This window comes from Tachypleus tridentatus, chromosome 6, assembly GCF_004210375.1.
Source record: "Tachypleus tridentatus isolate NWPU-2018 chromosome 6, ASM421037v1, whole genome shotgun sequence".
NCBI classification, from domain to species: Eukaryota; Metazoa; Arthropoda; class Merostomata; order Xiphosura; family Limulidae; genus Tachypleus; species Tachypleus tridentatus.
Genome location: NC_134830.1, coordinates 55,849,516 through 55,874,679, shown reverse-complemented (window position 1 = coordinate 55,874,679; position 25,164 = coordinate 55,849,516). Strand labels below are relative to the sequence as shown.

The window sequence follows — 25,164 nt, the reverse complement described above, 5'->3', positions numbered from 1 at the left end:
GCCATTTCTGTAAAAGCATATTGAATAAGTATATTTTACTTTAGTAATCCATTTGATAGCTCCTACCTATGTATTTATAAGCAAAAACTGAAACCTATTATTTTCAATCTTCAATATGCTTTATATTCACAAAATGTTATGCAAATACAATACATATATATACATAATCTTTTTAACATAATATTTAAAAATTATAAATTTTTAATATAATGACCTTACTAACGTAGAGGGGGCGTAGCTCAGATGGTAGAGCGCTCGCTTAGCATGCGAGAGGTACCGGGATCGATACCCGGCGCCTCCAACTCTTTTATTTTCTTTATTAACTTATTGAAAATTAAGATAAGCCGTAAATATAAGCAAAAATAAAGTTACTTCTGGAAATGCTAGTTGAAATCGTTTCCATCACTGAGACCAGATTGAACCAACGACTATGTATATGGAGAATGAATAATTCTTGATGAAAAACCCACTTCAATGAATAATAAATAATATTTCACATTAAATTTATTAGCAAAATAAAATTTAATAATATAAAAAATAAGTATATACATAGTAATAGAATTAGGTATCAAATTTGGTCTTAGTATAAAAGACACGTGTCCAAAGTTATTGAACAGAAATCGTTCAGATTTAGCGTAGAGTTTTGCACTCGCCTACGCAAAAAGGCACGTGAGCTTTCGGTTGGAAAATTTTACCACAGCACCAATACATTTTTAGTTTTTTTCTCGTTTCAGTTAAAGAAACCGATTTAGAGCAGCTAAGCTATAAGATGAAAGCATGTGCATAAACACAAGTATTGGATAAGCCAAGAGAAACAAAAACTTTCTTTGACAGAAAAACATACTTAACATTCATAGATCTTCTTTTTTCAAATTTTGTATTCTGATAGATTTTTATAACTTAAATTAGGTATCGTTTTTTTTGTTTTTTTTCTAGCGTGCTGATTGATACATAAGTATTGGTTAAGCCAAGCAAACTAAACTACCAATTCCTCCTAAAATCTTCAAAAAAATCGTACGAATTGACGGTTATTATTCATTATTCATTGCCACTTTTAAGTATGGATTTGCTAACTTTATGATATTCTTCTAAATAAAGAGCTTTAACGTCACTTGATATTAGTTTAAGTTTCATACGAATATAGAAATAATCATTAATATGTATATATATTTTTAAATCAGTAAATTAAATACAGCTTACTTCAGCATCAAGTAGCGAAATCTTTGCAGAAATAAAATAATTGTAATTAATTCTGCAATAAATGGTATTACTTTTTTAAAATTCTGAGTTAATTGATATATTTCAAGTTAATCAAGAAGTTAATAGAAATTTTCGCAACTGTGGTAAAAGTAATGAAAAATACTTTGACTAGTGGTTCTTGGTGCTGTTTTCGTTCTATAATACATCACAAACAAGAAAACTGTTCTTATACTTAGATTAGCCATCTGTTGATAGTTTCTTTTTACTTCAAACTTGAGTTTCTTTCTATGAATAAATTTCGATATATTTTTACACTCTCCGATTCATAAGCATTTAAACTGCTATGAATTACTACCAATACGTTCCTGGCATAGGTAAATTATGGTTAGGACAAGAAACTAAAATTATTTCAGAATATATATATATATATATATATATTATTAATAAACTAGTTGGATTTCCCAGGTCTGAAATTATGTAAATTCATCATTAATGAAAGTTTATCATAAGACATGAAACGTTGCTTTCTTTATATGTGATTGTGAACAAAAAATATAATGCTCGTAAAAACTGCAAAACACAAAACGTGAAATCGTAAACTTACATGTATCTTCGTATGGACCCAACAGACCTTCAAACCAAATTTAGCGAAGATCCATCCACACCCTGCGAAATAGTTACATAGACGTAAAACAAACAGTACATAAATGCAACTTGATAGTATTATCTAATCATTAAAGTTTAAATACGAATGATTAATATAATTCTATGTTCTGTATCAGTGAGACTGAAAACATGAAAAACTTATGATGACTATTGAAACATCTTTGATGTTATTGACGTTTTTTAATAGTAAGCTCGTTAAGACTTTACAAAGTTCAAACAGTTTAGCCTAACTTCAAACTGTAATTTAACAATACAACTTAATTTCCATACAGAATTTGTATATCTAACCCAAACTATTAAGTATGTTTCAAAAATAGTAACAAAGAAAATGTAATAGCCGCTTAACATGCAAAATAATGAATTATTTTGGCAAAACCTGCGTCAGTTGTTTTTTCGTAAAGTTCTACTTTCAAATTTGTAGATACACATTAATATTTTCTTATTACATTTTTAAGGATGTGTGATATTTTATAGCAAAATAATTCATAGATTTGTATTTTTTTACTTAACAATTTATCTTACAAGTTTTAAAGGAATAAAATTATTGTTAAATAAAGATAGTTGTGTAGAGTTGGTACTGAACTTGGAAAACAAGATAGGGTTGGAAATGAGCACATAACTTGATTGATTAAGGCTCACATATCAAACACTAAGCAGTTCTGACTTTACATGGAAAATAAAATCCCTACATTACCGGCTTCCTTTAATTTATCCTTCTTGATTATCTATGTTGAAAAGTCTACTTTTATTTTATAAATATATTTTTGGTTTGTTTGGAATTTCATGCAAAGGTACGAGTACTATCTGCGCTCGCCGTCCATAATTTAGTAGTGATAGACTAGAGGAAAGGCAACTAGTCTACACTACCCACCCTTGGGTTACTCTTTTAACAACGAGTAGTGAAGTTGACTGTAACATTATAACACCTCTCTGCTAAACAAATGAGCATATTCGAGCTCTTATCCACTAAACCATGAACCTTTGTGTCATAATTACTATTTCGTTGTTAAAGAGCATGTTTTGAGTGTTTGTAAAGTTGTTATTGTCAAATTTGTCTCAATGTTAGTTTTCTTTCTGTTTTTTTATTTCATTATATACTGTACTGTTATGAGCTATATTTTTTCTAATATTGTAATATAAATGTTAACTAGAAGACGCATAATGTTAATAATGTCGGCCTAGAAAGTTCTAAAAATCGACATCAGCTTTTCTAATAATTTTAATGAGTTTACTATATATAAGAGATGCAGTGAAACATTCAGTAGAGTTGTTTTCCGTCAGTACAGTGAACTAGCCAGAGAACATTTTTGTTTCAACTGGTGGTTAATCCGTCAGTATTTTGTTTTCAGTTGCTTTATCGATCAGCTATTAATGTTAAGTATCTTCGTTTATGCAATCATCTGGACAGAAGAAAGACTGCCATTGATTTCAAGCATAAGATAAACAACCATGTACCAAATGATAGAAAAGTGTCCAGATCTGCAGTATAAAGAAAACTCAACGAGAATGGAATATTTGGTCGTGTAGCAATTAAAAAACCTTTACTTCGATCTCCAACTATTGTCAAGAGAATGAAATTTGCTAAAAAGTACAAAAATAAACTGTTGATGATTGGAAAAGAGTGTTAAGGGTGGATAAATCCGAGTTTGAAATATTTGATTCAAAGAGTAGGTTGTAATTCAGTGGAAGAAAGGTGAAATATACTTACCTTAATGAAGCATGGGCGAGGTAATGTCATGGTTTGAGGGTGAAAAGTTTGATTATACAATCTTATTTCTTTGTTTAAGGTTTGTACGTCTATGTAGTGTGTTAGTGTTTTCCGACGAGAGGAAGTTAACACACTAATCGACCAGGGTACGAATTTAATTTATAGTTTTCGAAGTTAAAATTATTTGTCGGCCCGAGAACAAACCTAAAATAAGGAAGAAAAAACTTGCATTGCTATCATCTTGCAATATTATACTCCTTATTTTGAATTTATGCTATTTTCTATTTTGTTCTAATTGCCTTGGTTCCTTTATTATTCTGAAGTAGATAATAATTAGCCCGGCATGGCCAGGTGGGCGTGCGACTCGTAATCTGAGGGTCGCGGGTGCGCATCCCGGTCGCACCAAACATGTTCGCCCTTTCAGCCGTGGTGGCGTTATAATGTTACGATCAATCCCACTATTCGTTGGTAAAAGAGAAGCCCAAGAGTTGATGGTAGGTGGTGATGAGTATCTGTCTTCCCTCTAGTCTTACACTGCTAAATTAGGGATGGCTAGCATAGATAGCCCTCGAGTAGCTTTGCGCGAAATTAAAAAAAACAAACAAGATAATAGCTGAACAAGATATTTAAAGAAAAGAAAGTAGCTGGAAAAATCCAGTAAAAGTGGTAGTCTCGTATCAGAAAAAGCAGAAACACAGTTTTTTTTCGTTTAGGGTAGTAGTATTTTAGGGTAAAACCAATTTCCTGAGAAGTATCAGGTAAGTAAACCTGCAAATAACAGTAAATTTAATCATGAAATAAAAGGAGTGATCTGGGGTTGATAACATGACAAAATTTCTTTAAGTGTAGAATAATTATTGTACAAATTTAAATAAAAGAATAACATGTTTATTATCTCAAACAAACAGAAAGTACAGTATATATACATACTTGAGCATATGTAACCACAATCGACTTTACTGAAGTGTTTTGTTACACAGATTTATTTTCCTCTAAGTTTATTTTCATAAAAGTAAAACACTATATTCTTGAAATATGTCTTTTCACAATAATATTCTAGTATAACTGATTGAGGAAAATGCACATTAATTATACGATAAGCTTTCGTATCGCAGTGTTATAATAATAATTATTCATTATGCATTTCATTATTCAATTCAACAAACGACATAGTGAGAAATTTAGCAGTACTTCGCGATTCACATCTTTACCGAGTCTTTGGTTATTATGCTGACCTATTAGTTATCTCAAAGGCTAATTCAGTTAACTTAAATATACTTCAACAGGTTAGTTCTGAAAACTTTAACATATTACAACGTGTAGTCTGTGCTTGACACCAAAGTCAATAATGAAAAGTATACGTTATGGTGGTCTTTCTGTACTTTCTATATTTACAAGACTGTACAAGAAATTGTAGATATTTTTATTTCAATCTATATATGACACTTTTAATGAAAGGTTAAATTTAGGGCGGAGAAGTCTGAAACGGCGTTGCACCTACAGAGAATTCAAACCATTTGCGTTCTTGATCTTTTGGTTGGAATGTAGAAGACACATCATTTAACACTTGAATATGATCTCATGGAATATATATTCTCTGTTGTCACCACGCTGTGTTTCTACTACAAAGTGGAGCCACTAAAAATCGTGTTCAACACTTTCATTTCTTGACAAACGTTTTTTGTAAGAAATCCTGAAGGTCCTAGTGGCTGAAAGGGAAGTAAATGGATTTATAACATTAAAAATCGCATTTCAATACTCGCGGTGGGCAAAACACAAAGAGTATATTGTGTAGTTTTGTGCTTTACAATAAACAAACAAAAAGAATCCTGATAAATAACTAAATGAGTTGTTTAATTGGCGTCACTGGGCCAGATGAGCATTAGTCCTATCTATAACATTCGGCCTTCGTGTTTATACTTTTGTTTAATTTGTATTATATTTTAAAGAAAAATGTGTGTCCAATAACTATAAAAGAAAAAAAAAGAAAAATCAAAACTGCTCTAAAATTGCAAAAATAGTGATTCGCTAAAATCATAGATAAGCTACTTCTTCATACATTTTGTGTTTCGATGTTTGTGGCTTTTTTCCGCAGCAGGTGAGTTGGGCGAGAAATAGGAAATACCGGAACTAGTGACGAATAACTTTTGTTATTACATTATTGTATGTCATTTATCTTAGAACCAGAATATTTCTCAACCTTTTTAAGCTACTCATAAGCTTACATTTGTAATTCGACATAAATTTTAATACATTTGTCAGTACCTTTTTTTTTGTTCAAGTTTCAACTAATTGGTGTTACAGGTGAAAGAAAATAGGCTTAACAACATCAAACAAATGTACGTATCTAAGTAAGAGTTAAACTGAATTTAAAACAAGCTTTTCGCTGTTAGCACCAGTATAAGACTTAGCTGATGGATGATTCAGCTAAATAGCATACGAGATAGATAAACATGTAAAATTATTTGACACTAGTGGTTGTACCAGAATAATCTTCGTTTTAAGTTTTAATTATTAATTTCATTGTACTTATAGTACAAGTACTTACTTGAAATTTTTACTGTAAATATCAATGTTGGGCCTATATAATAACTTTAAACTAAAGTGTTGTAGCAATATATATATATATTGTTTACATTTGAGCATGTATTACAAGTACTGTAACTCTTAGTATTAGTTGTAGTAACACTACTACTAGTATTAGTTTTACAAGAAATAAATAAATCAATAATAATTCTGAAGTTGAAACCTTGATTGTAGGCTCCCTTACTATTGATGTCACAATATTAATCAACCTTTGTAGATGCAAATAATTCATAAATCATTTAACTTTTATGAAAAGTGGTCTGTTGTTCCATCAATTTCAAGGCTGCTCCATTGACTGAACTTTGCTTTAATACCAACCATTGGCTTAACTACAAAAATATCTGTCATCCATACAAACACATAAAAAGTAATATGGCCCCCCCTACATTTATTTTTCCATAATTGTAGATATGATTCAGGACCCCTACAATTACGAGGGTACATAAACCAATGAAGCCAATTTTTATTATGTAAATTCCCATAAAGTTACAGCAATCACTACATCTGATTTCATTCAATCCAAATGCCAACTATCAAGTTAGAAGCATTAGGTTGTCTTAGATAAAGATGTCCCCTATTCTTCCAAAATTTACATTTTTGTCCTCTTTGAACCTTTACCAATAATGCAATATCTTTTTTTAATCTAAGGAGCTTAAGAGTGAACATAATGCTCCAAATGAGGCATAACTAGTATCCTTTACAATGAAATAATAACAACTTTAGACATATATTCAGTATTTCTGTACATGCAACCTAAAATTTGTTTGCTGGACCACTAGCAACAGAACACTGATTTGGAGGCTTATGAGACTAATTCACTAAATTCCATTTTTTTCATAACACTATTAAGGTTATTGCAATCAGAATTATATTTATAATTTGAACTATAAGCTTCATGTGTGACATTGTATTTATTGTAATCAAAAGGCATCTCTCAAGTATTCGTCAAACTTGTCAAATAATTTAAATCCTTTGGTGAAGCGATATCATCCTCCTTACAGCCAGAACCTAATTTTCTCTAAAGGCTGCCTGGAGAAGTTACCTGTTTTAACTACCTACACCATTATACAGTTGACATTAAAATTACATCATCTAGGGGACATTTAATGTTGCCATTTGTATTGTTGTAACTTATTAAAACATGCATATGCCATTCTGTTGGCCCAGCATGGCCAGGTGGTTAAGGCACTTGGCTCATTATCTAAGGGTTGCAGGTCCGAATCCCTATCACACCTAACATGCTCTTTCAGCTGTGCTTGTTTTATAAAGTTAAAGTCAATCCCACTATTTGCTGGTAAAAGAATAGCCCACTAGTTAGCAGTTGGTGGTGACAACTAGCTGCCTTACCTCTAGTCTTTCACTGCTAAATTAGGGATGGCTAATGCAGATAGCCCTTGTATAGCTTTGCATGAAATTCTAAAAACAAACACAGAAAGCCATTTTGTAGGCTATGACCAAGCATGAAATATGAATTTCAAAGGCAAGAAATAAAAATGATTGTTACTTTTAATTTTGGTTTTATTTACTCTTGAAACATGTTTGGGGACCCTGCACATTTAATATAATAAGCATGACATAAAAATCAAAGTAAGTGTGAATGATTGTGTGAATAAATCTTAACAAGAGAACTTGGTCCAACTTGAAGAACATTAATTTGGTTGTGTACAGTATGATAAGCAGTTTTTTTAACAAATGACACCTAAGACATCAGTACCTCTTGGCAGGTTGACGTGAAGGACAAGATCAAATTGAACTTTAACAGTAATCATCAAATGTTTTTAACTGTTGATTTTATCATTTCTCATGACTCAGTAAACTTTTCTGATCCAACTTGAAGAACATTAATTTGGTTGTGTACAGTATGATAAGCAGTTTTGTTTAACAAATGACACCTAAGACATCAGTACATCTTGGCAGGTTGACGTGAAGGACAAGATCAAATTGAAATTTAACAGTAATCATCAAATGTTTTTAACTGTTGATTTTATCATTTCTCATGACTCAGTAAACTTTTCTGGTAATGGAAATGAAGAGCATTTAAAATACATATTATAGCAGGGTAAGGAATAGTCAATAACTTGCTTACATTTTCTAGTGATATTTAGATGGTCAGTATTGTTACCTGTGATGAAGACACTGGTGCTTTACAAAAAGATTTATATCATATGAAATTTGGAAAATAAATGGCATATGGCTTTTATTTATAATAATTATAATTTCATTGTATACATTGCTGATTAGGTCACATTTAGATTATTCTGTTTAGTCTTTGGCTCCTAACCATAAGAAAGACATTGAATTGTTGGAAAGGATCCAGAGAAGAGTTACTAGAATAAGAAGAGAGGTTGAAATCTCTCAAACTGTTTTATATTAGAAAAACAGAATTATGAAGGATCTTATACAGGTGTTTAAGATTGTAAAGGGAATTGATAGTTTTGATGTATGATTATTCTTTATATTGAACAGTGAGAACGGTAGGACTAGGGACACAAGTATAAATTCTAATAGGGTAATGGTCAACTTCAGTTACAAGTTACAACATTTACTTCTCTAACAGGGTGATTGGCCTTTGGTACAGGTTACCTTTAGATGTTGTAGAGGCAGTAAATTTAAGTAAGTCTAAGAAATAATGTGGTATGTGAATGGTAAGGGCTGATTTTAAATTTGTTTTGTTTTAAATATTGAGTATGAAATAGTCACAACAGACAAATGAGTCCCATGTTGTTCCAAATCATTATGTTACAGTAAATGCAAGTTAAGGCACAAAGGCACATGGGTTGTTATAACCCAAATTGCTATATCTAGTAAAAATTGTATTTTTAAGCTTCTTTTTGGACATTCTGAATCATAGTTACACAATACAAACTCTATACCTTTTACTCCTAAGCTACTTGTAATCATAAATAGGAAATAAATAATTCAATGAGTATGAAGAAAAAGTTAGTAAGCCATAAAAATATTGTAATAATAAAATCAGGATTATTTATATAATGCCATTGACCATTTTAAACTCTTCCAACAAAAAACTAAAGTGACAATACCATTAATTAAGGCTAGAAAGAAAAAGACTTTTGAAACACTCATTTGCAATTAAGTAAATTGTTTGTGGAATGTGCATAAACTGAAACAAAATTACAACATATTGTAAGTCACATTTGAAAAATTCAGCTCAGGCCTAATATTATTGTTATTAAATTTTCTTAGTGTAATTTCAACAGAAAACTAAATGATTTACAGTTCAAGGAAAGCTCACAACACTTGTAAATCAAGATAATTTGCAATAACAAACTGTAAAGAATATTGTTAGTTACATCATGGTTTAGTTCATTGATTGTTGATTCAACATATACTGTGTGGTCCACCTCTGACACTTGAATGCAAGCAAGCTGTATTTGGTGTATGGCTTACAAAATTTCTGCACATTTTTCGAGAAGTCACAGTCAGTGGGTTAAATAGCAAAAGCTAGTGAAGTAATAAAAAGCTAATAGACTTGTTATATTGTAAGATCATCCGAACAGAACATTGTATATTAATTAACAATTTTGTTTTCTTTCACTGAGTTGACATTCAAACCACATTTCAATTGTGAACTTCACAATTTTAAGATAGCCATTAATCTCTGCTGCAAAAAGGATTAAACTTTAGACTTAGTAAAACTTTATTAAGCAGTTACACTAACATTACTGAAAGTCATCATTCTCAAATTTTATTCTATTGGACAGTAAGAAGTTGATTTCTTTTATTATCTCTATTAACATACTTTTGTTTTGTTTGTTTGTTTGGAAATTTCGCACAAAGCTACTAGAGGGCTATCTGTGCTAGCATTCCTAATTTAGCAGTGTAAGACTAGAGGGAAGGCAGCTAGTCATCACCACCCACCAACTCTTGGGCTACTCTTTACCAACGAATAGTGGGATTGACCGTCACATTATACACCCCCACGGCTGGTAGCATGTTTAGCTGATTTTCGGATTACGAAGTCTTAACGCCTTAGGCCATGCCAGGCCCAACATACTTTTAAAGTTGTTGGTGACTTCTACAGAACTTCCTCTGAGTATATTTACTTTTAGAGATCTAATTACCACATTTCAAGTATAATATTTTACAAATTCACTATTTCATATCATATCTTTTTACACTATTCATCCACTTTGGGAAAATTAATGATAAGCAATTTTGTAAATATTTGATTTTTTTAACTCAGTTTTAAACCTTCATAACAAAGGTTATGAATTCCTTTTCTTTAAAAAAGCAGTTTATTAACTTGAAGATATTTTAGTTGATTCTATGCATATCTTGTAATGAATTCATGATTGTGAACTTGGTTTTAATAAGTGTAGTCACCTGAGTACTCTAGATTTAATATAGTGTGTGACAAAAATGTATCTCAGAATGGCTGGTGTGGGTATTAACACTTTTATTGATAAGGAGAGAACAGTGTTCTGACCTTGAGGTTCTTAACCTGAAGATGACCTAGGAAGGTCGAAAAGTTGTTCTCTCCTTATCAGTAAAAGTGTTAATACCCATACCAGCCGTTCGAGATACATTTTTATTTCAAGTGGGTTTCTCATCATTGAGAATAGTGTCTGACAATTCACAGGAAACCTTAAAGAAATAGTCTTAGCAGTTCTAGGAAGTTAAATGTTGAAACTTACAATCGTGCAAGTTAGAATAATATGAACATTTTTCACTGTATGTTAATTATACAGTGATTGAAACTTTTCTCTTTGTATATTTAACAGTTTCTTCTGAATGAAGCTATTTGGCATTTGTGAAAGATGTTTTATTTAAAGGGTTTCTTGTGAAAGTACCAACATTTTGCAAATATTGTTTGAGACAGTATTTGAATAGTTTTTTCTGCATTTGGAACTAATATTTCTTCAGATAAGTCAGAAAAAAAATGAAACCATATGTTGAGATAGAAATTCTTAATTAAGGCTATTTACCACAGGGTTAATAATAGCTTTTCACCTGTTCACACAGTGTGTGTAATCCCTGAGGTACTGACTGGAATTTCATTTTCTGATAAATTGTATTACATACAAAGTTTTGCAAATGTGGTTCCAAATTTTTGACAAAAATTAAAAAGAAATTGATAGCTCAGAAGATGTAACTATGGAATCCCATCAGGATAAGTTAAGAGTGACAAGTGACCCACAAAGTTTTATTAACATTCTAAATTAAGGATTAAAAGGTTTTCTAACAATAAAGTTTGGGTTGGTGGCCTAAGGTGTAGTACTCAAATTAACAGACAAATTCTTAGTTTTAAGTCACAGATAATGTATTTGTATGAATTAATTATAACTTGCAACTCTGAGAAAAATATTGAGGTGTCATACACTGTAAAGCATTACCAAGGGCAATGTTTGATTTCCCACAACTATGTGGTGATAAGTGTGAGACCCCCTCCCCAAAAAAAGCAACAAAAGCATCCAGCTCTGGTGACACTTAGAGAATGCTGATGTAGTTTATTGATATAAGTTTGAAACTTTCTTTGCTTGATCAGAGAGTGAGTTTTCATTTTCAGTGTCTGATTAAATTAACACTTATAGTGTAGGTAATGTTTTCTGAATATATTAATAGGTAAAAAATTGTCATGTGATGATAAAAAGTAGGGGATATATATATATAAGAAATGAACACTTTCCATCACTACATATATTCTTTGTTTGCAAAAGAACTCTGTGTGTGAATAAACTTATTTAGATTTTATCAGCTTTCCATATTAAATATGTCGTCAATAAACTGTTTTCAATACAAACTTGTAATTTTGTGAATGTAAGGACTCGCCAACCTGTCAGTTATCTTAGCTATGTTACACTTTGATTTCCACTGCTGTGGAGTTTTTGTATATATATTTATTTAGCGTGTATATATATATTTGTGGTATATTTTTATAAGATAGGGTTAAGTCAGTTGAAAAGGAATGGTAAGATGTGCAGGGTGTCCATAAATTATTCACCCCATTATAAGTCTTTATAAATTCTCTATTATATGAGCTATCTAAAAATGGTTTATGGCTGTTAATAACACAACTCAAGACATTTTTGTTTCAATTAAGTAAACTACCACAATTCAGTTAATAAATCCAGTAAACTTCCATGTGAGCCCCAATGGTTGCATGCAGAGCATCAAGGTGGAAGATGATTTTGTTCCAAACATTAAGAAGCATGTATTGTGTGAATGTTGTATGAAATAAAGAAAAAATTCTTGAGTTGTGTTATTAATTGTCACAAACTGTTTTGAAATAGCCCATATAATAAAGAATTTATAAAGGCCTATAATGGGGTGAATAATTTATGAACAACCTCTATATTAACTTTTAAAATTTTTACTCATCCAGAGGAGATCAGTGGTTGAAGGGTAAAATGTTTAGTTACGTATACCAGTATCCATTTGTTTAATAATATAGTTGTTCAACTTAGGCTTTCTTGCTGCAGTATATGTTTGTAGAAACAGTTACTGATAGTTGGTGTTAGTCTGCCAGTATCATTAAAATGAAAACTATTTTTTCTTTAAACATGTATGAATAGTATTTTACCTAAGAATTAACTGTTATTTTGGAAAGATAATGTCTTGAATAATATCAGAAATGTTTTCATGTATTTGAACATTTGTTTGGGTTGTATTTCCTCTTTGTGGAACACAGAGTACAACTGAAAGTCATTTAGTTAAAAGACATGATGTAATACACAGCCTACCAGTCAGTAAGTAGACTTTCACTTGAGATAGAATAATAAGTAATAGATTGTTAAATAATAAAATACAAAATAAATGTTGCACTATTATTATTGGCATTTAGTGAATCTACCCTTTGCAACAATCAAAGCAAAAATGCAGATATACTTCATATTTGCAAGGTCTAAAATCTAGACAAATATAATCACACTTCACTTTTGGCAAATAATTTGGATGAGTGCCTCTAGAAGTTTGTTGTTTGGCACACGTTTACAGAGAACAGTCAAGGATGAATCTCAGTATTGTCTGTTGTGAGGAATTAGTCCTGTTTAGGTATTCCACGATAGTAGTCCAAGCTATGAAGATACTTTCTGATGGTGTTGGGATTTTTCCTGCAATATTAGCATTTGTTTTATAAAGAACATTCTCACTTCTTTTTTGCATGAAGAGTCCACAAGTGAAAATGCATTTAGTTTCCAGGATCTTTTAATTTGTGGTATGTCTCTCTATATTCTGTAGGCTTTACCAAGCTAGACTATATTTATACATTAGAGTCATTTTCATGTAACATGATGGAGATGGCTGATTTGTACTCTCAGGGATGTCTTTTATTTACAGTAATGGTAGGCTCTGTTTGGTTAATACTTCACTGAAGATATGCACCTTAGAAAAGCTACTTTCTTACCCTTGTTTTCTATTTATGAAGGACATATAAAGTAAAGTGAATTTATTTATTACATCAATTTTAAAACTTTTTACTAACTTTATTGCCAAAATTTCTGAATCCCTCCAGTAAGTGCTACAAATTTTGAAAAACATTTTTTTTATCAACCATTATTTTCACTGAGACAAGTATCTTGCTATAATTTTTTTTTACATCCATGCAGAAAAATAAGTATTGAACAGTTTGCTTATAAAACTATGTAACACAAAATTTGTTCCTGGATAGTATTTGTTATTTCTTAATTGTTTATGTTGTAAAAGTACAGATAATGGGTATTTTTCCCTTCAAAATTTGCTTTTGTGACCTGAATAATGAAAGTTAGAAAGTAATTTATTTTCTATGTAAAAATGGGCAAATTTGCACATTTTCATTCACATAAGGTCTGAATAAAACAACATATGAATCAAGATTTACATGTATTTATACTAAAGTTATACAAAAATGTTAAGAAATGAGTAGTTTTTCGAGATTTGTGACTCTAATGGAAATCATTTTCACGTATCAGCCCCAAACTATAGTCTCCTATCATGTTTTCTTTATATGCTCCTTGGTAGCAGCATTCAAAGACCAGTATATCTCAGTGGAAGTGCTCATCTTCCCCCTCTGATTATGCTCCCATGCTCTCCTTGAATTTATCAAGATGAGCGTCAAGGATATGGACTTTCAGGGACATCGTGCAGCCCATTTTGCCATAGTTCTTCACCAGAGCCTCAACCAGTTCCACATAATTTTCAGCTTTGTAATTGTCCAAGAAGCTCCAAACCACTGTGAAAAAGCTGTCCCAAGCTTTTTTTTCTTTCCCACTGAGCTTCTTGGATAATTCTGTGCACTCCAGGATCTTTATTTGTGGTCCAACGAAGACACCAGCTTTGACTTTTGCCTCAGACAGCTTAGGAGAGAAGTCTCAAAGGTACTCAAGGGCTGCAGACTCCTTATCAAGAGCTATGATAAATTGTTTCATAAGACCCAATTTTATGTGCAGTGGTGGGAACAACACCTGCTGGAGGTCCACTAGTGGCTCATACTTGACATTGTATCTCTCCACAGAGAACTCAGTCCGTTGTGGCCAGTGCTTCCTGTTGTAGTGAGCTGCAGTGTCCCTGCTGTCCCAAAGACAAAGATAACAGGGAAACTTGGTAAAGCCTCCTTGAAGACCCATCAGAAATTCTACCATTTTGAAGTCTCCGATAACTTTCCAGCCACACTCATCATACTTCAAGGCTTCTCGCAAGGTCTTGACACTTTTGTATTCCTCTTTGAGGTGCACCAAATGCATCAGGGGAAGAGACAGATACTTATTCCTGTTATGGAGCAGCACAGCTTTGAGGCTTCTGGATTAGTTAAAAATGAAGAGGTGCCACTTGTTCGGGTTACAGGCAATTCCAATTTCCTCACACATACCGGATACACTGTGGCAGAAGCAGAACCCATCTTGACGAGTGAAGAAGCTTGAAAAATGTTGTTGATGCTTCCTCTGACTTGCGACTTGTGCATTTTTATTTAACAAATCCCACTCTTGAGCCAACATGTTAAAAGCTTAGCATTCAACTTTGTTAGACCAAGATTTCTGATCAAGTCATTGAGGTATCTTTGGTTGGGGTAGTATGGGTTTCTCTCACCAGCTGCACCTCTGAAATTGTAATCTGGATCTTCAACATCTACCTCCTCTTCTGATTTGCTGCTCTCTTCTAAGGATGGCTGCTTTCTCTGGCAGAGTGGGTACAGGGAGCTCAGGGCAGCGTGTCACTGGGGCGATGGAGAATGGAAGGTCTGGATACATGATAGCAGATGCATTCTTGCCAACCTGACGTTTGGAAGGGTCCATCATGCAGAAGTAGCAATTGCTTGAGCGATCAGTGGGTTCATGCCAAATCCTTGAATAGTAAACTTCTTGGCTTTCTTTTCCTCTCTGTACCACCCTGCAAAAGAGCAAAATAAAATTGTTATTATAAAGAATAAATTTATTTCATCCACAACTAATGTGTAAGAGGTTCATGCAAAATATTTTTTTTCTATACTGTTGGAAATTTAAAAAAATATATTAAAAAATATTTAAATTTAAAAGGTCTAAAATTTGTGTAATATAAAATCTTATTGTTCAAGCAAGCAAAATTGTTCTTCTTACCTTCTAGAGTTTTTTGCAGTGCTTGCAGGTAAAATGAGGTGCCCAAGGTTTGTCTTAATCCCCAACAGGCATGCCACGATATGCCTTGTGGGCTTCACATATTTTAGCAGATGCTGTCACAGAGTACATTTTTGCTCTTGTCTTGATAAATTGGCCACATACCTAGCAGAATGTGTCTGGAAAATACTTGTAGGTTCTTGATACCATCTCTGATAAAATCAGATAGGTGTATGTGTTCACTTAGGCAGCTAGAACTAAACTGAAGTGATGAGTGGTGAGCCCCTGTATATATGGAAAGTTCTTGTAAATTTGAGAAAATTCTCTATCAGCTACTCAGCACTGAATGTATCTGGAATGTTCTGGAAAATGGGTAAATTTGAAAATTTCGTTACCCACGTCACAAAAGCAGAGTTTGAAGAGAAGTATAGGTCTTTTCCATTTATTTTAGGCATAAGCAATTGGGAAATAACACTTTCTGCCAAGGAACAAGAAAAAGTAAAAATTTTGTTACATAGTGTAATACTGTTAGTAGATAGCAAGGGAAAACTTGTTCATTTAGATTATTTGTACATGTACACAATAAAGAAAAACTATTGTATTATAAGATAGCAACATTTGTATAATTTAGGTTTACCATCATAATTTATGCAATTTATAATAAACTTCTGTTTTAATAGTAAAAAGAAAGAGAAATTCCCAATGTACTTAATGAATTTTTAAAAGTGGAACAGGAATTATAGAACATCTATTAGACATTTAATATTTACCAATCTACAGGTTTTATTCTGATTTTATTGTTCAATCACAAAAATCTTTGTTCAAGCACTTCAGTTGACTTACTTAGCACATTAAATTCAACATTCCTTCTGTTGCTTATAATTAGAAAAATTATCTCTGTAAACTGTGTTATTTAATAGTAACAAAGCTACTTATGGTAATTTAGCGAGATAGTGTAGCCAATTCAACTGTATTCCAAATGCAGGTTTTAATCTCAAAGGGATCATGATCAAGAGCTACATATTATATCCTTTTATGAATATGTTGACTTTTGTTTATGAAAGATTTAAACTTAAAAGTTATATGTCTTGTTGTTTATCAGTACAGTACATATACTGTAATTATTATAGGAACAGAAAAAAATGTCTAAAAGTAACATTTCTGTTGGTTTTCAGATTGACTGACTTTTTAAAGAGTCCAGGTCCACAGGATGGGGAACATTTTTGCTAATCTATTTAAAGGCCTTTTTGGTAAGAAAGAAATGCGTATCCTGATGGTTGGTCTTGATGCAGCAGGAAAGACTACAATTTTGTATAAATTAAAGCTAGGTGAAATCGTCACTACTATTCCTACTATAGGTAAGTCTTTACCTTTTTAGGATATGACCACTGAAGAGTAAATTTGTTTGTGAGTTATGGTAAAACAGTTAGCACACAGGATTAAATACAAAAGATAGGTTTATTCCCATGTAATCTACTTTAATGTAATCATATACCAAAATAAATAGTTTATATTTTTATGTAAACTTGGTATGCCACTATTGTAAATGAAAAACTTTAAAGCAGTGTTATAATCTCTTGAGAACAAGGTAGGTTACTGGTGTGATATATTTGCATGTACATAAAGTATTGATGTGTGAATATTTTAAAAGTATATTGTATTGTAAACAGTATAAATATGAACATTCTTTGTTTCTAAACCTTATTTTATTTTAAACAACCTGGTGATTGTATTTTTTAGATTTATTCCTCTTCTGTCTATTGCCAATTAGAGTAGACAAACTGGAATGTTACCTAAAAGATGCACTGATCAAGTGCTTTTGGATAGTTGACTATTCTTCTTTTTTCAGTGATTCATAAACCATTTTTTAAAGGATTATTAGTCAAACCATTTTTTTGTAGAAACTAAACTTTGATGTTGGAATTTTTTCTCACAAAATGTCTGTTGGTTATTTATAGAATATTATTTGTGTGTAACTTTTATAAATAAGAAATGATTTTTCTACCATGTATGATTGTACTCTTTCTTATACAACTGGATTTACAGCTAATGAATCTCCAGAATATAAATAAAAATGTAGCCACCCTATAACAAAACATTTTAGGGAAACTTTTAAGATTAAAATTTTATTACTTTTATTAGTAGTACTTGTATTGAGTAACTTAGATATATGAATATCTACTACCGATGAATAGATGTAGCAAGTATTGATCAAAGAAAATGTGTTATTGCATTATCTTAACTTTCAGGCTTAACCAAATAAAGGAAACCCTAAAATGTGATACTAAATTCAAATGGTCACACCATTAGGTCTGGTTGCAAAAATTTATTTTTGACTGTTTTGTTTTTGGACTCTGGTAGACCCAAATTTAAAACCTGTTTTGATACAACTTCCAAACTTCTTTTCAGTGTATACAAACTTGAAACTTGAGTGAAAGGGATATTTGTGAAATGATTTCAAGCACATCAGATGCAAACTGGTTTCTATTCTGTTTTAACATATGACGTTTAAGAAAAGAAAGTACGGTGGTTTTGTTTTAGCAGCCTTTGCAGAAACTTCCTTCTTTTCATTTCTAGTTTTTCTCTATTCTCTTTTGGAAACTCTCATTGTCATCTCTTTTGAGAGAAAGTGTTATTTAAATGGATGTTCCATCAGGATCACATCCACTTTGACTGCATGTGTTTTTATTATACATGAAATACCTTGAAGGTGTAGGATCTTCTTCTAATAGTTCTCTGGTGTTCTACTTTAATTTTGTATACTTTAAAATCAGAAATAGTGCAGAAAATAGCAGTCATCGTTTGACCTGAAATTGGAAAATAGTGTTCAAAGAAAGGTAAACAAGTACTTAATAACTCAGCAGTGAAAAACATATATTAATGCTTCATCTTTGTATAATTGAAATCCTTAAGAAAAGCTATCATTAAAGTAATGTTTTATTAAATTTAAAATATTTTTTTAGATTTAGCACAAACTTGTGCCTGATCATGTCATTAATTCAGGGTATAATATTGTTTTATGTCAGGTATATCTGACTAATTGTATTTCAGATTAGTTTGTTTTTATGGAAAAAATGACTGTTCAAAGTTACTAATTTTTTAAACTTTTTAAAAATATGAAATTAAGTATCTTTTGTTTGTCAGTGCACACAGATGTAAGGGGTTTGTACTTATAAATATGAGTTAAAGATATTTCGGTAAAATAATTGTAAATAACTGATGTGATCAGACCTTAGTGTGCCACTTACATAATGCAAGTTTTCTTTATTGTTAAAAAGATCAGTACTACTACATTTGATTATGAAGTATCATAATATAAATCAGTTGTTGTACTGGTGAAAGGTGTTTGAGAAATGAAAAAATTATATTCACTAAAAAAAAAAGAACTAAATACTTTAAAACCTTTTTCTAAATGAATTAGTAAACCCAACAACCTAAATGCTTTTATCACTTCACCTAAGCAAAAAATAGGTCAATCTTCTGAAATAGCTCTGATCATCAGCTTTTTTGATTTGATACTTTATCTTTTTTTATTATACAGGATGTTTTAAATGTAATATTTGTAATTTCTTATTAGTCCATGAGGTATGTAAGTTTTTTATTTTGTGTCTGAATGTGTTTTCTGGCTAAGAATTAAATTGAGATTTCGATAAGTGATTTCTTACTTGTCTGAATTAATTTATTTCCCGTGTGTATGAAAATTTAGTCACTGTTCTATCAAAACTATATAAACAGTTCTATTTCTATTACCAACTGATAAAATATTGACTTTTTATACCTTAAAAAAAATGTAAGGTAATAGAATCTTTTCTCAAATTAAATTGGGCATAAAGTATAATGAAAGTCTCAATGATATAAAACCTTTTGTGAGGAAAATGTGTTTTTTTTAATCTTACATGTTTATAATGTATTATGATGCACAAGAAACTCTGATGTAGTACTTGCCTTCTCTCACAAGAGTAGCTAATCTTTTTCATTGCTGTCCTCTGTATGCAAACTTTTCTTTATGTATTCCACAGGCCTTGCCCACTCTCTTTGTTTGAATTAGTACAGTGTATGTCTCAGTGAATCATCATGCACCATCTGTTAACCAATAATACCATAGTATGCTCAAGTGATGCATTTGACTCCTTCTCATTTGGCAGCTTTCAAGTACAAATGTTTTCTTTTGTGCTTTGCAGCTACCTTTGTGACACATTTTTTACTTTCAATTGAAATGGTTTTATTTTTATTTTCTGTCTTAGGTGTAGGTGACCCAACAATGGATCTTTCTGATGTTTTTGTTGGGAGATTGAATGATACTTGGTTTATCCTTTGTCCTCTCAAGTCACTCAAGCTTCTTCTGATGTGGTTGACATTTTTAATCATCTCTTTTCTCCTCACAAAATACTGTTCCTCCCCAGTTCCAGCCTGAAGGTTCCAATAGGCCTTCCTTGATTTTGTATCTCAAGTTTGTGATGTTTTGTTTCCTTCCATGATTTCTTATTTCTCTTGTACATCTTTTCAACCCATTTTGGTTTTACTCCCTGTCCTGATATTTGGGTCCAAACATATCACTTTCTTTCCCAGTTAGGTGATGGGATCAATACACTGCAACCCCAAGAGCCTCTGATCAGTGTGCCTTAGTTTACCATAGGGCCAAATTTCCATTTCTGGATCTCCAGTTGTTGGGTTTCTTATTGCCTCTTTTGGAGAGTGGCTCCTGAATCTAATGTTAACCTCACACACACTTGCCCAAGCTTTTGCCTTTATGTTACCTTTCGGTATCTATCTTCCACACATCTCCTCTTAGAGGCTGTCCATAAAAATCCCAAGGGATTTTGTGTCTATATCCTTCAACTTTGGTCCATATTTCCTCCTCTTCACCAAAACTGGTATGGAGATTTAATAGATCCATAAAGGTACATAAAAATTTTGAGTTTTGCCTTTTTTTATCACCACTATTACTCTCTGTAGATGGATCTTCACCATATTTGCTATGGATATTCATTGGGTCCATGAAGAGACAGAAACAAATTTTCAGTTTTACATTTTGCAGTTTTTACCATTACTTTACACCTATTGGTGGATCATTACTCAGTTTGGTGTGAAGGTGTGTTGAGTTTATGAGAATATACATGCAAATTTGAGGTTTCATATTTTACATTTGTCAGTTTTTATGGGCATTTTTATGCTTTTTACAATTACATATAAGGGAAGCAACTTTTCATACCCTGAGATAAATTTTCATTAATCAAGAATATACACAACTTCCATCCAGGAGTTGTGTACTACAGCTAATATAGAATAAAGTTTAAAACCACAATAACAGAACAATAACAGATTTATATGGACAAAAGTTTCCACACACTCACATGTCCTTTAGAGTCAAATGTTGGGTTGAAGAGGATATGTAATAGGGTCAAAATTAGTACTCACATAAATATGATATTGTACCACTGTTGTGAATACAAAATTAAAATTGTACCGAGTTGTTTCATTAAATCCATCATAACTTCATTCTACCAGAGAAAGGGCTTGGCTTCTTACACATTTAAAGCTTGAACTTTCATTTTCATGTGAGAGAACACTTCATAAACATAAAGTTGAACTTATTTTGGTAATTGTTTTTTCTTTCTTTTAGGTTTTAATGTTGAAACAGTAGAATACAAGAATATTAGTTTCACCGTATGGGATGTTGGTGGTCAAGATAAGATTAGGCCTTTATGGCGTCATTATTTTCAGAATACCCAAGGTATGTCTTATATATGTACTTGCTCAGTTTTTGACTAAATAAAACTTATTGTTTCTACCAGTCTTATTAATTTTAACATTAGCATACAATCCTAATTTGTTTTACACCAGTTATGCCATCCTATGCTCTTTCTACGATAGGTTTATAACAGTAGTGGAAGTATTTTTGTCAGAGCATGTGAATGAAATATTAACTTGCAGTTCTTCAAATTAGTTGCATCCAGTTTAATCATTTTATTTTTAATTAAGTCAAGTTTCCAGTATTTTTTGAACAAGGTTACATTTTAGTAGCTAGCCATTACAGCAGGGAAGGTTACATTTTGCCTGGTAGTAAAACTAGAATGTTAGGAGTGATTGGAGTCCAGTGCCTGTGATGCTGTAATTAGCTTATGGGACATGAAAAACAAGTAGCTGCTCCTCTACCATTATTTCTTTTTTTTTTTTTCTGGGAGACAAAAAGAGAGAAGGAAAACAAGTTCATAATTCAGTTGTTTATAATTAACTGATATACAGCTTTTGTTTACCACTCAAGTTGGTCTTCTGTTATTATAAGAAAAGTTACACTTTCTAATATTGTTATGTTACATTGAAATAAAACTGGAGCCATGTTTCTAAATTGTAAGAAATAAAATTTTATGCATTACTATTTTTAATGCAATGATAAAAGAGTGCTGACTGTGGATTAATGAGTATGTTCCAGCTGTGTTTTAAAACTGTCCATCCATAAGGATAATGGGGAGTCTCTTAATTATACATATTTAAAGCACAATTTATGAGATGTAGTATTTATAAGAGTTGTTTCTAAGTAACATTTTGGTGAGAAGAACAGTATTACTTACCAGTTACATTGATTGTAATAAACTTCATATGACTGGCTGAACATAAATGCATCCTTACTTACATTTCCTAGTGGTTGCTGATGTTAGTAATGTTGAATAAATGTGCAAGGTGAAATAGTGTTATTTTGTATCTCATAAATACATTATTTCCCAGGTTTAATATTTGTAGTGGATAGTAATGACAGAGAACGTATTGGAGAGGCAAGAGAAGAACTAATGAGAATGTTGGGAGAAGATGAACTAAGAGATGCTGTTCTCCTTATTTTTGCTAATAAACAGGTAAGTGTATCGGTATCTTTCAGATTATGTTTTACTGTTTACATTACAGTATTGTATAACATGTAGGAATTAGTCACCTAAACTTTACTCATTTAATGGACTTCTAATGTTTATTTTTAGGGGTTATATATATATATAATTTTAAAAGGAATTTAACTATTTCTGGTTTGTTTTGAATACCCAGTCCTCCCCTGAACTCATACATTTCCCCAGTAGTTTAACAGCCTTCTATTACAGTTTTGATGATAATTTAGAAGAACATACCCTGTTGTTGTTGTTTTTGTTTGTGTAACCTCTCCTCTTAGTATTATCTTCAGTTCTTTTCTGTGTGCTTGTAGCCCATGTTGTGTAATTATCTTTCTCTGCTTGTTTAAAAAAAGTTCTTCAAATGTTACCTTGGTAATTGATATAAGAGTAAAAAAAGATGGTGATTGTCTACATCTCTATTGGAACAAGCCACTATTACAAAATATTTTTTTAGGATCTTCCAAATGCCATGAATGCAGCAGAAATTACAGATAAGCTAGGTCTTCATTCTTTGAGGAACCGCAACTGGTACATCCAAGCCGCGTGTGCTACAAGTGGAGATGGTTTGTATGAAGGACTTGACTGGCTATCCAACCAGTTGAAAAACCAAAAGTAGAATGGTATAATGCATAATATTTTTTTCTAATCCAAAAACAAAACTTCTAGCAAAAGTGGACCTGGACATCATATTAAAACTTTCTAGAGAATAAAAACAAACAAAACAAATCACTTAACATGAAAAGTCAGTTTATACTAAATCTCATACAGTACATGTAATGTTGTGAACCATGATATTTCTAACACTAACATCATAAAACCACTTTAAAATTCATTATTGGGAGCCATGGTTTTATAGTATTTTATTGTGTTTTTATTAGCTTTCTCAATACATTCCAAGGGAAAAACCAGTTGTTTGTAAAATGAAATAAAAAGTGTCTAACATTAAAATATTAATCTTAAGAAATGTTCCATTGTTGAACTAAGTAGTTTTGAGTGACCTTTCAGATAAGTATTGTATATAGCTAAAAAAAAAAGTCGACTCATGCCTCTCACTTTCTTCAATGCTATTTATATGCATGAATTTACTTTTGTTTTTACATCTTTTTCTCAGAAATCACATATTGTGTTGCAAACTTCCACTTGTGTGCTTCATTGTTTTTAAAGGAAACTGGTCTCTGTGAGAAAGCTGGCATTCACTTAATAACGGCAGAGGTATTTAAGCTGGTATTCATTATTAATTGTCCCTTCTTTTTTTTTCTGTCTATTTACTTCGGAATATGAAAATGGCTAGTAATCATTAAGTGACATGTATTTTATTTTTATGTAAATCAGTAATAATAAAACATTTTGCCAACATAAATGTTTGTTGGTGTTCCTTGAAGTGTTTCCTTTAAACACAGAATAACAAAATATATGAAAATGTGGAATTTATATTTGTTTTATCAGTGATTTACTATTAAGTGGGTGAAAGAAAAATTCAAATTATATCAGGTACAACTACCTCAAAAACACTAAAAGCCTTCTCTTGTTGGGTTCCTTGTTGCTTGCTGGCTGTCAACAATCATGTGACTTCATATTCTGAATGCCAAAAATGTATAACATACATAAACATACACAGAATTCTTCACCCTCCTATATTTTATGTGGTTAATTACACCTGTCTGGAGAATGTACATAAGCCTGTTTTCCAGCTCAAAGCCATATTTTCTTATTAGCAGTTATGCTCTTAGCTCTTGTGAATGCTTCTACAATTATTGAGAATTGCTGTATACCTTTGAAGATATTACTTGTGCAGTCTTTCTAATGTGTAATTAGTAACTGCAACTTCATTGTCAACTCTCAGTGATTAACATATTTTGGCCATTAATGTTGAATTGTCTGCTGATCTCCTTAACGGCTTTCACAAACCCACTTGTGTTCAAGTTGTGATTTTCAACACTTAGACCTATTTTCTTTCAGTTTATAAACTGCAGGATTTTCTAACTAGCTTTAATCCTGATGAAACTTCTATTGGTTTCATTTTTGTTCTTTTTTCATATATTTTCAATATTTCGTATTGAACCTATTTCTATTACACTCGGGGACACTAACATCATGTTAGAAGATTCAGATCTAGAACCATTGTTCCTACTACCTTCATCTCATATTTGGATTATTGTAGATGTGTATAGAAATCAACAAAATGTTAATAAGTGTCACCTTCCTTGTGTTTGTCACACAATGAGTCATTTAATGGGATTATCTTCTACTGTTCATTTTCTTCTCAAGCCTTTGACTCTAAAATTGGTTATTTAAGGAGAATCTTCCACATGGTCTTCTGTCCTAATTCATTATCAGTTTTGTGCTGTACATGCTTTTGTCTTCTTTTAAGAATTTATTTTTTTGCAGAGTTGTTAATTATTAGCTATGCTCAATTTCCCAATTTTCTTTCCAAGGATCCAATTTCTACCAAGCAATCTTCCTAGGCTGCAGCTGTCAGTAATGTTCCTTTAACATCCTAGCTCTCTACCATGTTTTGCAGTACTTGTTTCCCAACATTTCTGTTAATCTAGGAATAGATTATTTTGTATATTATCTTATAATTTGCAAGAATTTCACTTGA

At 31.7% G+C, this 25,164-nt stretch overlaps 1 protein-coding gene and 1 non-coding gene across 6 annotated transcripts; both read left to right on the top strand.

Annotated features, from left to right (window-relative positions):
* The first annotated feature begins 228 nt into the window (after window positions 1-228).
* TRNAA-AGC (transfer RNA alanine (anticodon AGC)) lies at window positions 229-301 on the top strand. Its single transcript has one exon. It is a non-coding gene; the product is annotated as a tRNA-Ala (tRNA).
* A 5,224-nt stretch (window positions 302-5,525) lies between these two features.
* LOC143252562 (ADP-ribosylation factor 1-like) lies at window positions 5,526-23,922 on the top strand. Of its 5 annotated transcripts, none has more exons than XM_076504899.1 (5): window positions 5,526-5,672; window positions 16,860-17,042; window positions 21,308-21,418; window positions 22,411-22,535; window positions 23,017-23,922. In XM_076504899.1, the coding sequence occupies exons 2-5, from the start codon at window positions 16,895-16,897 to the stop codon at window positions 23,176-23,178; spliced, it is 546 nt and encodes a 181-aa protein (XP_076361014.1). In that variant the 5' UTR covers window positions 5,526-5,672; window positions 16,860-16,894; the 3' UTR covers window positions 23,179-23,922. The 5 variants fall into 5 exon arrangements, with proteins under 5 accessions (XP_076361014.1, XP_076361013.1, XP_076361012.1 ...); XM_076504898.1 differs by having other exon boundaries at window positions 5,660-5,737; XM_076504897.1 differs by having other exon boundaries at window positions 5,666-5,913.
* Window positions 23,923-25,164: the final 1,242 nt, after the last annotated feature.

Coding starts and splice junctions, on each gene's coding strand:
- LOC143252562 (XM_076504899.1), top strand. CDS start 16,895: ATGGGGAACATTTTTGCTAATCTATTTAAAGGCCTTTTTGGTAAGAAA. Junction 17,043..21,307: donor CACTACTATTCCTACTATAG/GTAAGTCTTTAC, acceptor TCTTTCTTTTAG/GTTTTAATGTTGAAACAGTA. Junction 22,536..23,016: donor TTATTTTTGCTAATAAACAG/GTAAGTGTATCG, acceptor ATATTTTTTTAG/GATCTTCCAAATGCCATGAA.